This window comes from Pristiophorus japonicus, chromosome 11 (assembly GCF_044704955.1).
Source record: "Pristiophorus japonicus isolate sPriJap1 chromosome 11, sPriJap1.hap1, whole genome shotgun sequence".
NCBI classification, from domain to species: Eukaryota; Metazoa; Chordata; class Chondrichthyes; family Pristiophoridae; genus Pristiophorus; species Pristiophorus japonicus.
The window spans coordinates 189,060,671-189,075,519 of NC_091987.1; the positions used below are offsets into that span (position 1 = coordinate 189,060,671).

A 14,849-nucleotide genomic window follows, 5' to 3' on the forward strand; every position below is an offset into this window, starting at 1 on the left:
CGACTTAGATGGTGGCAGAGAATGTCTTAGATCCAAATTTGCTGATGACATAATGATAGGCAGCATTGTAAGCAATGTAGATGAAAGCATAAAATTACAAAGGGATATCGACAGATAAGTGAATGGGCAAAACTGTGGCAAATGGATATCAATGTGAGGTCATCCACTTTGGACCTAAAAAGGATAGAACAGAATACTTTCTAAATGGTGAAACGATAAAAATTTGGATGCCCAAAGAGACTTGGGGCTCAGGTACATAGATTATTAAAATGTCATCAAAAGGTACAGAAAATAATCAAAAAGGCTAATGGAATACAGAAAATAATCAAAAAGACTATGAAAGTAAACTAGCACGAAATATAAAAACAGACAGCAAGAGTTTCTATCGGTATATAAAAAGGAAAAGAGTGGCTAGAGTAAATGTTGGTCCCTTAGAGGACAAAACCGGGGAATTAGTAATGGGGAACTTGGAGATAGCAGAAACTCTGAACAAATATTTTGTATCAGTCTTTACGGTAGAGGTCACTAACAATATTCCAACAGTGGACAGTCAAGGGGCTATGGGGGGGCGGGGGGGGGGTGGGGGAACTGCGAGGAACTGAACATAATCACAATCACTAAGGAGGTGGTACTCAGTAAGATAATGGGACTAAAAGCTGATAACTTCCCTGGACCTGATGGCTTGCATCCCAGGGTCTTAAGAGAAGTAACGACAGGGATAGTGGATGCATTGGTTGTAATTTACCAAAATTCCCTGGATTCTGGGAGGTCCCAGCAGATTGGAAAACTGCAAATGTAACACCCCTATTTAAAAAAGGAGGCAGATAAAAAGCCGGAAACTATAGACCAATTAGCCTAACATCTGTGGGTGGGAAAATGCTGGAGTCCATTATTAAAGAAGCAGTAACAGGACATTTGGAAAAGCAAAATTCGGTCAGGCAAAGTCAGCATGGATTTGTGAAGGGAAAGTCATGTTTGACAAATTTGCTAGAATTCTTTGAGGATGTAACGAACAGGGTGGATAAAGGGGAACCAGTGGATGTGATGTATTTGGACTTCCAGAAGGAATTTGACAAGGTGCCACATAAAAGGTTACTGCATAAGATAAAAGTTCACAGGGTTGGGGGTAATATATTAGCATGGATAGAGGATTGGCTAACAAACAGAAAACAGAGTGTAGGGATAAATGGTTCATTCTCAGGTTGGCAATCAGTAACCAGTGGGGCGCAGCAGGGATCAATGCTGGGACCCTAACTATTTACAATTGATATTAATGACTTGGAGGAAGGGACCGAATGTTTGCTGACGATACAACGATGGGAGGAAAAGCAATATGTGAGGAGGACACAAGAAATCTGCAAAAGGACATAGACAGGCTAAGTGAGTGGGCAAAACTTTGGCAGATGGATTATAATGTTGGAAAGTGTGAGGTTATGCACTTTGACAGAAAAAAATCAAAGAGCAAGTTATTATTTAAATGGAGAAAGATTGCAAAGTGCTGCAGTACAGCAGGACCTGGGAGTACTTGTGCACGAAACATAAAAGTTAATATTCAGGTACAGCAAGTGATCAGGAAGGCCAATGGAATCTTGGCCTTTATTGCAAAGGGGATGGAGTATAAAAGCAGGGAAGTCTTGCTACAGTTGTACATGGTATTGGTGAGGCCACACCTGGAATACTGTGTGCAGTTTTGGTTTCCATATTTATGAAAGGATATACTTGCTTTGGAGACAATTCGGAGAAGATTCACAAGGTTGATTCCGGAGACAAGTGGGTTGACTTATGAGGAAAGGTTGAGTAGGTTGGGCCTCTACTCATTGGAATTCAGAAGAATGAGAGGTGATCTTATCAAAACCTATAATATTATGAGGAGGCTTGACAAGGTGGATGCAGAGAGGATGTTTCCACTGATAGGGGAGACTAGAACTAGAGGGCATCATCTTAGAATAAGGGGTCATCCATTTAAAACTGAGATGAGGAGGGATTTCTTCTCTGAGGGTTGTGGATCTATGGAATTCGCTGCTTCAGAGAGCTGTGGAAGCTGGGACATTGAATAAATTTAAGACAGAAATAGACAGTTTCTTAAACGATGTGGGAATAAGGGGTTATGGAGATCAGGCAGGGAAGTGGACCCGAGTCCATGATCGGATCAGCCATGATCGTATTGAATGGCGGAGCAGGCTCGAGAGGCCATATGGCCTACTCCTGCTCCTATTTCTTATGTTCTTATGAATGCTGGCCTTTATATATAGTGGACTAGAGTACAAGGAGGTAGAAATTATGCTGCAGCTGTACAAAACTCTGGTTAGACCACACCTGGAGTACTGTGAGAAGCACTGGGCACCACAACTTAGGAAGGATATATTGGCTTTGGAGGGAGTGCAGCGTAGGTTTACCAGAATGATACCCAGACCTCAAGAGTTTAAGTTACGAGGTGAGACTATGCAAATTAGGATTGTATTTCCTTGAATTTAGAGGTTAAAGTGTGATCTGATCGAAGTTTTCAGGATATTAGGGGAAATAGATAGGGTAGGTCGAGAGAAACTTATTCCGCTGGTTGGGGAGTCTAGGACTACAGGTGGCAGTTAAGAAAGCAAATAGCATGTTGGCCTTCATAGCAAGGGGATTTGAGTACAGGGGCAGGGAGGTGTTACTACAGTTGTACAGAGCCTTGGTGAGGCCATACCTGGAGTATTGTGTACAGTTTTGGTCTCCTAAGTTGAGGAAGGACATTCTTGTGTTTGAGGGAGTGCAGCGAAGGTTCACCAGACTGATTCCCGGGATGGCAAGAAAGACTGGATCAACTGGGCTTGTATTCACTGAAGTTCAGAAGAATGAGAGGGGATCTCATAGAAACGTTTAAAATTCTGACGGGTTTAGACAGGTTAAATGCAGGAAGAATGTTCTCAATGTTGGGGATGTCCAGAACCAGGGGTCACAGTCGAAGGATAAGGGGAAAGCCATTTAGGACCGAGATGAGGAGAAACTTCTTCACCCAGAGAGTGGTGAACCTGTGGAATTCTCTACCACAGAAAGTTGTTGAGGTCAATTCACTAAATATATTCAAAAAGGAGTTAGATGTAGTCCTTACTACAAGGGGGATCAAGGGGTATGGCGAGAAAGCAGGAATGGGGTACTGAAGTTGCATGTTCAGCCATGAACTCATTGAATGGCGGTGCAGGCTCGAAGAGCCGAATGGACTACTCCTGCACCTATTTTCTATGTTTCTATGTTTTTCTATGTTTGACTTGGGTGCATAGCCTAAAAATTAGAACCAGACCTCTCAGGAGTGAAATTGGGAAACACTTCTACACACAAAGGGTGGTAGAAGTATGGAACTCTCTTCCTCAAATGGCAATTGATGATAGATCAATTGTTAACTTTAAATCGTTGATTTATAGCTTTTTGTTAACCAAAGGTATTAAGGGATGTGGGCCAAAGGCGGGTATATGGAGCTAGGTCGCAGATCAGCCACGAGCTCATTGAATGGCGGAACAGAATCAAGCAGCTGAATGGCCTACTGCTGTTCCTATATACTGTTAAAAATATACATTGCTGTTGTAATGTGTCGGTGGCAGCAGAATTACAGTTGTTGTACTGAAAGATAAGTTTTAACCTGATTAAACACGTGTGAGTCTGGAATCAAGTTCTTTAGTTTCCAGGCCATTCCAAGGTAAGAGTCAGGGCTGTTGAGGTTGGCAGCATTTGGTGCTCTCACCACTGAAATCCCGAGGGCTTTTAACACATCGATCTACATAAAATGAAAACATTTAGAAAATTGTTGTTAGTCAGTGCAACATTAAAAAATAGATGCAACACCTGCCCTTTTACTTCCTCCCTTCCCACTATCCAAGGCTCCAAAGACTCCTTCCAGGTGAAACAGCTACTTACTTGTACTTCTTTCAATTTAATACACTGTATATGCTGCTCACGAGGCGGTTTCCCATACATTGGGGAGACCAAACGTAGATTGGGTGTCCACTTTCTGGAACACCTCCGTTCAGTCCGTAAGCGTGCCCCCGAGCTTTCGGTCGCCTGTCACTTTAATTATCCGCTCCATTCCCACTCTGATCTCTCCATTCTCGGCCTTCTACACTGTTCCAATGAAGCTTAATGTAAGATCGAGGAACAGCACTTAATATTTCGTTTAGGCATTTTATAGCCTTCTAGAGTCAATATCGAGTTCAACAATTTCAGACCATAACCACTGACCATATTTTTTTCCCCCATGGAACCTCTCGATGATTCTGTAATTTCCTTTTGCACCCCATCTAGACTCATCTTTTGTTTCTTAACTTGCCACATTACCACCCCCTCTTCCCTTGCAGCATCATCCCTTTTGTCATAAGAACATAAGAACATAAGAATTAGGAACAGCGGTAGGCCATCTAGCCCCTCGAGCTTGCTCCGCCATTCAACAAGATCATGGCTGATCTGGCCATGGACTCAGCTCCACTTACCCGCCCGCTCCCCATAACCCTTAATTCCCTTATTGGTTAAAAATCTATCTGTGACTTGAATACATTCAATGAGCTAGCCTCAACTGCTTCCTTGGGCAGAGAATTCCACAGATTCACAACCCTCTGGGAGAAGAAATTCCTTCTCAACTCGGTTTTCAATTGGCTCCCCCGTATTTTGAGGCTGTGCCCCCTAGTTCTAGTCTCCCCGACCAGTGGAAACAACCTCTCTGCCTCTATCTTGTCTCTCTAATCTCTTCTGCCTTCCACCCTATCACAGACCTTCCCTTTTGTTCTTTCCTCCCTGCCTCCCTTTCCCTGCCCCTGCATTTGCTTAAAAACCTGTTACATCTCGAACTTTTTCCAGTTCTGACGAAGTTTCATCGACCTGAAACGTTAACTCTGTTTCTCTCTTCACAGATGCTGCCTGATCTGCTGAGTATTTCCAGCATTTTCTGTTTTTATTTCAGATTTCCAGCATCTGCAATGTTTTGTTTTAGTATTAGAAAATAACTGTTGAAAGTTGGAGGGAACACTGATTCCACAATAAAAAAATACTGACACAACAATCACACTAATGGACTAGAAACATCATTTTTGGTGTCATGTCAGTGTCTAATTGGGGCAACTTTCTTTTTTTGGCAGTAGAATTGGGTAGAAACTGTTTTCCCTGGTTTTCAGGCCCAAGGTCGATTCCTCCCAAATTCCCTTGCTCTTTATAGCCGACCAGGTGAGGTCATTTAAATGTATTACAATGCTGACCAGTGACAAAAAAGAAGAAAGACTTGCATTTCTATAGCGCCTTTCACGACCTCAGGACGTCTCAAAGCGCTTTGAGCCAATGAAGTATGTTTGAAAGGTTGTCACTGTTGTAATAAAGAACATAAAAGAACATAAGAAATAGGCATATGAGTAGACCATACGGCCCCTCGAGCCTGCTCCCCCATTCAATAAGATCATGACTGATCTTCGACCTCAACTCCATTTTTCCTCCCTATCCCCTTATCCATACAATGGAAATGCAGCAGCCAATCTTTGCACAGCAAGCTCCCACAAATGCCAATGTGATAATGATCAGATAATCTGTTCTTAGTGATGTTGACTGAAGGATAAATATTGGCCAGGACACCCAGGATAACTCCCCTGCTGTTCTTCAAAATAGTATCAGGGATCTTTTACATCCAAAGAGAGAGCAGAAAGGGCCACAGTTTAAAATTTCTGCCAAAAAGATGTCACCTCCGACAGTGCAGCACTCCTTCATTACTGTCAGCCTAGTTTTTTGTGTTTAAGAGCTATAAGGTGCAACTGTTACCAGGATCAGCTGACACAGACGGAAGGGAGGAGTTTCAGTCGCAGTTTGTGTAGCTGCCAATGTTTTTCTTGTAATCAGTTTTGCGTTGGCATGTTAGCTGCACAGATCTGGGCTTGCTCCTCACTACTGCTGAGTGAGACCACTGGGATATTTTCACCATTACCGCTGTGTCAGCTGTGGCTCAGTGGGTAGCACTTTCTAGGTGGGAGGGGCTAAGAGTGAGCAGGTGCTGCTGATTACTGCAGGAGTTGGAGTGAGTTTGTAAAAAGTTGGTGGTGGGTTTTTGGATTGTTTTTTTTTCAAATTTTAGGCTCTTTTTGGCCCATAAACATCAGCTACACGGCTGCTGAGGGGTCTGGAATGCCGGGCCCCTCAGAGGACAATGCTCCCAACGTGAATTTAACCAGGGGAGAGAATGTCTTGAGAAGGGAGAATAATAGGCCCAAAGATTTGGGCCGGGACCCCAGGAGGTAGCTGATGGAACCCATTATGTAAAAGTGCGGTTCCGAGAGGGGGTAAAGTTATTACCCTACAGTATGAAATTCGAGACAATTGAATGAGTGCAGTACTTCTGGGTTCTGCATGATAACCAGGTGAAGGTTTGTTATTACTGTCTTGGACACGACCATTTTGTAAGAAGCTGTCCAGATCTGTACTGTTATAACTGTGGCAAGTCTGGACACATCGGAACTGCAAGGCAGAGAGCTGTGCAGTTTGTCACAAAGGCCCCACCCACTGTGTGTGTGAGGCAGAAGGAAGCTCCTTGGGAGAAGGGAGAAGGAGCAGGAGGTGTGAGTGGAGTGGCGACAAGAGCGGAGCGGGTGGAGGACACAGCAGCCGAATGGAATGAGGAAAGAGCGCAAGAAGAGGCAGAAAAATTGCAGAGCAGAAAACAGGATAGAGATGGTGGAAAACACACCAAGTATGGTGGAAAAGGACAAAGTCAGTGGAGGACATCACAGGTCAGGAACAGAGTCGAGCCATAATATGGCTTGCCTTCAGGTGTCCCTGGGGGGAGCAGAAGCGGGTGTGAGATGCAGGGTAAGTGTAAATACTCCAAAGAGAGACGGGGAGTTGTACATCTTGGGGAGCAGGAGAGGGCAAGACCATGAGAGGGTTATGGCAAATCATATAAAGGAGGTGATGCCACAGATAGTTTCGCCCTCTCAGTCCTATGGAGTCATAGGCTGGGACATCGCTGACTCTGTGGTCTCAATCCAAGATGGAAGAGAGTGGGGGGGGGGGGGGGAAAGCTTAGGTGCTAAAGATGGATCAAGAGAAAGTCTTTGATAAAGTCTCTCATGGGTTTTTATTGATGGTTTTGGGGAAAATTTCATTACGTGGATAAGGATTTTTTATTCAAACACATTTAACTATGTTAAATGTAATGGCTTTTTATCCAAGTATTTTCGAATACAGAGATCAGTGAGACAGGGTTGTCCCCTATCTCCATTATTGTACACATTGGTAGCAGAACCATTAGGTTACATGTGCGAAAGTGTAATGTCTGTAGCTCCACACTGTGGATTCCTGTGTTACTGCAGCCAGTGCTGGTTATAATAAAGAACCAGGTCACCTGATAAGAAGGTGACTTCTGGAATGTTCTGCCATCTTAAAAAGTGTGCGCGCTGTGTGCTCCCTGGAAATATCACAGAAAGGAACAAAGCATAGTCAGGATTGCGGTTCCCAGTTCCGGGCAGGTGTAGGTGATGCACCAATATGCAGATGGCACGATCTCAACATTGAGAGATGGGGAGTCAGTGAGGAAAGCTATGGGAGTAGTGGAGGAGTATTGTAGAGCTACAGGAGCCAGAGTAAATTATACTAAGTCCCAATGCCTGGAAGGAGTAGCGGGGAGTGTTTGGAGGAAAGCCCTTTTAAGGTGGAGGAGGTTTTAGAAGTTCTGGGGGTGCATATGGGGTGCAAGAAGAATAGGGATGAAGTGGATCGACTAAATTGGGAACTGAAGGTTATGAAAATTAAAAAGATTTTGAGAAGATGGGAAAGAAGGTGGTTGAAAGTGCAAGGAAGAGCGACAATGGTGGCAGCTCTCCTGCTATCGAAACTAATTGACAGTGGAGGATATTCCTGAGTGGGTAGAAAAGTCCATCGGAGAGGCTTGTGTAAAGTTTTTATGGGAAGGGAAACAAGCCTTGGTTGCTTACAATACCATAATTGGACAGCGAAATCAAGGACAACTCCATTTCCCAGGTATTGATTTGAAGAAAAAAATCCTTTAGCATTAAATGGATGAAGAGATTTCTTCAGAAGTCAAATACAAGTTTTTGGAAGAGTTGTTTCCAGCATTTTTTTTAAATCAAGTGGGATAGGAGGACAGGGAATATTTTATATGGAATACAACAATATGTTTTTGAAATCGATTAAACCTCTCTCTAGATTTTATAAGGGGGTTGTAGACACTTGGGCCCAATTTTTTAAAAAGTGTGCGGTTTATGCCCAAAGGTGCTGAGGAATTTTTAGAACAGCCCTTATTTTTGAATAGGTGGATCAACATTGAAGGAGAGGTGTTATTTACTCCAGCTTTTATAAAAGCTGGTATTATATATGTGAAAGATGTATTATGAGGTAATTCCAGGTTGGTTGCTGAAAGCGGTAGTGAGGGATATGGTTTGGGAAGAGGATCAGGAGATAGAGGAAAAAGCAATTAAGATCATGGATGAGAAGATTGTGAGGGCAATGCCACAGGATTGTATGGAAGAAATAAGTATGAAAATTTCCAACGGAGGTATAATGCGTCCTGCTTTTCCAAGCTTTCTGCTGGAGAAAGGGGAGGAGTTGGTCCAATTTGACAACTGTAATACTCAAGATTTCTATGGGGTATTTAGAGAATGGAGATTTAAGACACCTGCTGGTCAGGAGTTTTGGCAGAATATATATCCACAGCTGGACTTCAACAGGATTTGGAAGGGAGTGTGGGCGAATTATAAATGTCCAGAGTGGATTGAACTGGCTCAAATTGGCTCATAAGCGGATTTTTACCATGATAGTCTTATGTAAGATTGGACAAGTAGAGGTGGCAACGTGCCCAGTATGTGGGACGCGGGATGAAACTTTGTCCCATTTGCTGCCGTTATGTCCACAGTTAAAGGATTATAAGTTCGACAGTTGTGTGAGGTTTTCTTGCTGGGTGAGGACCGAAGAGGACTGAATGGGTATCCCGTGGGACTCAATTTTGAGATGGGGATTGCAAAAGAATCTGCCCGAGTCTAGCAGAGTGGCAATTAATTTAATGTTCAGTTTGGCTAGATTTGTGATTGTGCAAAGAAGGAATGCTCTATTTTTTAAGGGGAGGAGAATAAACCTAAAAGAATATTTTAAACTAAAAGATCATTATAAGGCTCCGTGGATGTTTTATTCAGAAAAGAATTTAAAGATAGTATTTTATAATCAATGTGTAAAGTACAATAGATTATTATATGTTACAGGAGACAAATTAAACTTCAGGTTTTAATGTTAATATGTGTTGGAGGAATGGCTGTGCAGAGGGTGGAATGGATTTGTATGATACAATGAAATGATCCCGATATTGTTAATGTTCAACAAATATTAATTAAAAAAGAAAAGTGGGTAGCATTCTCACTTCTGAGTCAGTAGGTTGTGGATTCAAGTCCCATCCCAGCATAAATCCATGCTGACACTCTAGTGCAGTGCTGAGGGAGTCCTGCACTGTTGGAGGTGCTGTCTTTTGGATGAGATGTTAAATCGAGGCCCTGTCTGTTCTCTCAGGTGGACGTAAAAGATCCCATGACATTTTTTCGAAGAAGAGCAGGGGAGTTATCTCTGGTGTCCTGGCCAATATTTATTCCTCAATCAACACAACAAAAACAAATTATCTGGTCATTATCACAGTGCTGTTTGTGCCGCATTTCCTACATTTCAACAGTGACAATACTCCATTGGCTATAAAGCGCTTTGGGACGTCCGATGGTCGTGAAAGGAGCTATATAAATGCAAGTCTTTCTTTCTTTCTTTTCTAAATCATTGACTCATTTCTAATTCCGTGATTTGAGACATTGCAACTCTGAGATTGAGATTCTATTTTGTTTTATCTTCTTAGAACAAATTGATATTTTGGTAGCAGGTGCTGGAACTGGTGCTACAGGTACCAGCATTGGCATAGCAAGGACATTCAGGGAAAAATGTCCCAACTGCTAGGTATTTCATATCAAAGTCAACTCATTGAGCCAAGCACTGTTCTTTACTGACCTGCTGCTGCAATTTTCAGCCAGTACTGGCTATTAGAAGGCCTCATGTTAATTTTCATGCTCTCCAGCACTATAAATTGTTCCCATTTCACACAGGTTTTCTGGCAGTCACCATGGATATGCAAATGAGCTAGCCCATGAAATGCTGACGTAATTACATCTCCTGACTATTGCCGGGCACAGCTCATTTTCCATTGGCGCCAAAGTATTGCAGCACACCGTGTGGAATCTCTCGGCCATCATATTGGAACTGGCAGCAACAGTGAGAGAAAGTTTTTGAAAACATATATAAAGATTGGATTTTTGTATTGTCCCAATAGTAATGTTGGCAGGTTGAAAGGTCGTGAACGGTGACTCTGATTCTCTCTCCACAGATGCTGCCTGACCTGCTGAACATTTCCGGCTTATTTCTGCTTTTAGTTCAGATTTATAGCCTCCGCAGTATTTTGCTTTTGTATAGTTGTTGTAGTAATATAGGCAGGCTTTGCTGTTTTATGAGACATTGCAAGACTAATTCATAAACAGAAGGGTCGTTGTCTCTGAAATAAATTGAGGTCCCGATGTGGGGTATTTCTGAACAGGAAACTTTCTATAATTCAGATTCAAGGTTTCTTCGTGCTTCTTTTACCTTTTCTAAGCTCATCCTCTCTGGCAAGACAATAATGCAGCGATATCCCTTCACAGCAGCCACTAACCCCAGGCCAATTCCTGTAAAAACATACATAACTTGATGAGCACATATGCATTACTTAGGACAGACAGAAACCAGTACTCAACATCCAAAATGATTAACCCTTCTAATCTAATCTCCTTCTGGAATGTTGGGGCTGATTCCATCCACTGATTTCCCACTACTGATTCTCACTGGGACAGTGGAATCTGCTCCTGATAGCAAAGCATGAGGCGAAGTAGACAACTCACTAAAGTGGGAGGCATGTCATTCAAAACCGACCCATTCTGTAGCAGGCACTATCTGACATTTAGTGCACGTTTAGTGTATTAGAATCTTTAGATCTCTAATAAAAAATAATAATACAACCACTCTATGCCAGCTACATCCCATTATGATGCACCGCTGAGGAAAACTAATGCTGGAATCTCTTAAGGTGTATTGCTATCTTCTATTGTGTTGTAGTGCATCGACCCATTTAGACTCAAATCTTTAGGCCGATGTTATAATAATTCTTACCTGTGTTACCTGAAGTTGGTTCAATGATGACGCTACCTGGCTTCAGAATCCCTTGCTTCTCAGCATCTTCGATCATCCGTAAAGCAATTCGGTCCTTAATACTCCCACCAGCACTTAAGAACTCACACTTCACCACTAGAAAAGATGTTAGTAAAGTAGCCTTAGGGCGGTTGAGTTTCCAATTAGTTTCTGCTCTGACATTTTATCAATATCTGGCACAAAGAACCAAAATAATGGAAGATAATTGCAATTAAAAAGTAGCACAAAAATATTGAGTTAGTATTGGCCCGTATTTTCCGGTGCCTATGGGTGCATACATGAAAACCCAGAACTTGTGATCTGTCAAGTCTTGACAGATTGTAGCCATCCCCGGGAAAAGGTCATCCACGGGCAGAGAGTTGGGGTATTTGCCCAACTACTGCCCAGCGAATGACCGTGAAATTCTTACGCCTGGTAAAAGCAGGCGTAAGGCCTGTTTTTACCAGTGTAAGGCCTGCTTTTACCAGCATAAGAGTTTAAAAGTATATAAAAAGATTTTTTTTTCAATGACATCATCACCGTGCGCGGTGACCACTCTGCCCTACGCCGACCCATTACCGCCCCACAGGGGAATTTACCCTGTGGCCCGCGAGGCAGACACGAGCGGATGTCAATGCCAGTTTAGCGGGTTACGAAGCTGGCCCACATCCATTCTTGGGGTGGTGCTTAAAGGGGGGGGGCCGCTAATGCTCCGGGCCGCCATCTTTTTTTGTCGGCCGACTCTCAGCTCGGCTCGACGATGGCGACCCTAGCGTGATCCGGGCTGCCATTGTGCGCCTGGCACTCCGTCTTGGGTGCCGGGCTGCTGGCTCGGTCGCACGCTGCCCTAGTGGCCCAGTGGAGACCATCAGAGGCCAGGCAGAGTGCGCAGCAGCACTCCCATTTAAGTGAAGGGGAGGAGCATTGAAGCACGTCAGCACTACGCGGAGCATCCACCTAGTGCTTGACTTCCCACCCCAGTAGTGCCCCAGTTACCGTCCCCAAAGGAAGTGGAGCGCAGGAGATTGTGCTCCGCTTCCTTTCGGGGCAGTAAGGACAATTCCTGGTGGGGGGTGGGACTTCCGCGCTGGGGTGCTAAAAGATCTGGCCCAGAAGGTTACCGCCCCCAATTGGGGTGCAGGGCAATTTCACCCGCTTGGTTTCTAGATGTTCTATTTTCTCCTTTAGTTGGGAATCCATTATTTTTCCTACTCCCGATGTTAAGCTGACTGGACTATGGTTTCCTGGCCATGTTCTATCTTTCTTATTAAATATTCGTATTATGTTAGCTATCCACCAGTCGTCTGGCACTACATCTTTTTCCAACGAATTACTAAATATGTGCAGTCTTCCCTCGAGTCCTTTAAAATGTGTGGATGTAATCTGTCCAGATCAGGGGTTTTATCCTCTTTGTGTTTGACTAGTTTATTTAATATTTCTCCCCTTTTTTATTTTAAATGCAGTTATTTCATTTCTAATCTTATCATCCAATGGGCTCGTTCTGTCTCCCTGGTAAGTACTGAAGCAAAGTAATTATTTAATATTTCTGCCATCTATTTATTGTTGCCTGTGATATTATCCTGTCCATCCCTTAGTGGCCTTATTCCCATCCTGACATTCCTTTATTATTTATGTGCCTGTAAAATATTTTACTATTTTGTTATATGTTCCTTGATAATCCTTTTTCCTAATTGTGTTTTTTTTTACTTCTCTCCAATCTCTTCATATTCTCTCTTGTCTTGCTCTTCCCTGCTCTCCATGTACTTAGTGTATGCCTCTTTCCTTGCCCTCAATACTTTTTGCCTCTTCGGTATACAAAGACTTGTACCGTACCAGCCACTCATAATGCTGAAGTGACTGCAGCACAATCACAATAGCTAAACTACAGCCCCAAGCTCACACTTGTCTCAAGTCTCTGCCATATACTGCAACCCCCCGCCAAAATAAATCTCTGAAAGTTACAGGTCTACAATATGAAAGAATTTGAGCTCATTCATGGGAGACACAAACTTTTAAATGTTGGTGTTCAGACAGATTTGGGTGCCCTTGTGCAATAAAACAAAGAAAGCTAGCATGCATGTACAGCAAGCAATAAGGAAGGCAAATGGCATGTTGTTCTTTATTGCAAGGGGGTTGGAGTATAAGAGTGAGGAAGATTTGCTACAATTGCACAGGGCCCTGGTGAGATCACACCTGGAGTACTGTGCATAGTTTTGGTCTCCTTATCTAAGGAAGGATATACTTGCCTTGGAGGCGGTACAACAGAGGTTCAGTAGATTGATTCCTGGGATGAAAGGCCTGTCTTATGATGAGAGATTGTGTAGAATAGGCCTATACTCTCTGGAGTTTAGAAAAATGAGAGGTAATCTCATTGAAATATACAAGATTCTGAAGGGGATTGACAGCATGGATACTGGAGTGTCGAGAACTAGGGGGCACAGTCTCAGGATAAGGGGTAGGCCATTTAAGACAGAGATGAGGAGGATTTTTTCACTCAGAGTGTTGTGAATCTTTGGAATTCTCCACCCCAGAGGGCTGTGGATGCAGAGTCTCTGAATATATTCAAGGGTGAGATAGATAGATTTTTGGAGTCTCGGGGAATCAAGGGATATGGGGATCGGGCGGGAAAGTGAAGTTAAGATCGCCGATCAGCCATGATCTTATTGAATGGTGGAGCAGGCTCGAGGGGGCGTAGGGCCTACTCCTGCACCTATTTCTTATGTTCTTATGTTGTTATAATGTACTTACATAGCTCACATTTGAGTCCATACTCCTTCACAATATTATTGATTCGGATGAGGGGCGTGTTACCAATTTGATAAAGGACATTGGGCAAAATCTTGGGTAAATTCTTCCTGGAAAAAAAGAATCAAAGGCATAAAATCTAACAGAATACTGTGATACCTATCTGAAACTAATCTGAGTATCCTGTCCAATGGTAAGCACAATGCATGATATGGTACTGGGTCAAATACAACAGGAAGATTCCAGGTTTGATCTCTGCTCCGTGATGAATTAGTTAATCGCAGCTTGGAAGCCAGGATTCCTGTTCCTGTTCATTAGCCATGAACATTTTGAAAAATGCATGCGCATCAAGTGAAGGCAGGATCAGGCTTGCTATTCCCTGTGATAGGCAATACAATTCTTGCCAACACTCACTTTTCAGATTCATACAGTCGGAATTACCAACGGGTGAATTACCACTGCTGCTATTAACATTGTACCCCTTCAAAGGACATGTCGAACATGTCTGCTGGTGCCAATGGTTCAGGCAAAAGATCCCATACACTATTTGAAGTGTCCAGACCAGTAACTCTCCCTCAATGAACATCACCAAATATGTCTGGTCGTGTGTCTCTTTGATGTTGGTGGGAATCGTTGCAGTATGCAAGATGGCTTCTGCATTCACCGATATTGGAACAGCCTGTGTGGGTTATATTTTGGCGATTGGCAGGTTTCGGGTGGTCAAATGTCAGAGCGTGCCCAACGCCCACTCGATGGGATACCTGGTCAATTTTGAAGTGCGGGCCTTATTAGCATAAGACTGGAGGGTTACAAGTGGAAAATGAGCACCTTGAGGCAGTCTGTCAGCTCTGGCCTGGCCAGCCTCTGGTCCAGAAGATAGTAGGTTGTGGACGTCCATTTTC

The 14,849-nt window shown here is 43.2% G+C and overlaps 1 protein-coding gene across 1 annotated transcript in view; it reads right to left on the reverse strand.

The window, feature by feature from the left end:
* The window catches only part of LOC139275891 (cystathionine beta-synthase-like protein), a 65,235-nt gene that overhangs the window by 38,778 nt on the left and 11,608 nt on the right, over positions 1–14,849 (reverse strand). Inside the window, exons 4-7 of the mRNA XM_070893114.1 lie at positions 13,951–14,057; positions 11,185–11,319; positions 10,624–10,703; positions 3,617–3,751 (exon numbers count right to left, since the gene is read on the reverse strand). Coding sequence (XP_070749215.1) covers positions 3,617–3,751; positions 10,624–10,703; positions 11,185–11,319; positions 13,951–14,057 — 457 coding nt within the window. The remainder of the gene's footprint in view (positions 1–3,616; positions 3,752–10,623; positions 10,704–11,184; positions 11,320–13,950; positions 14,058–14,849) is intronic.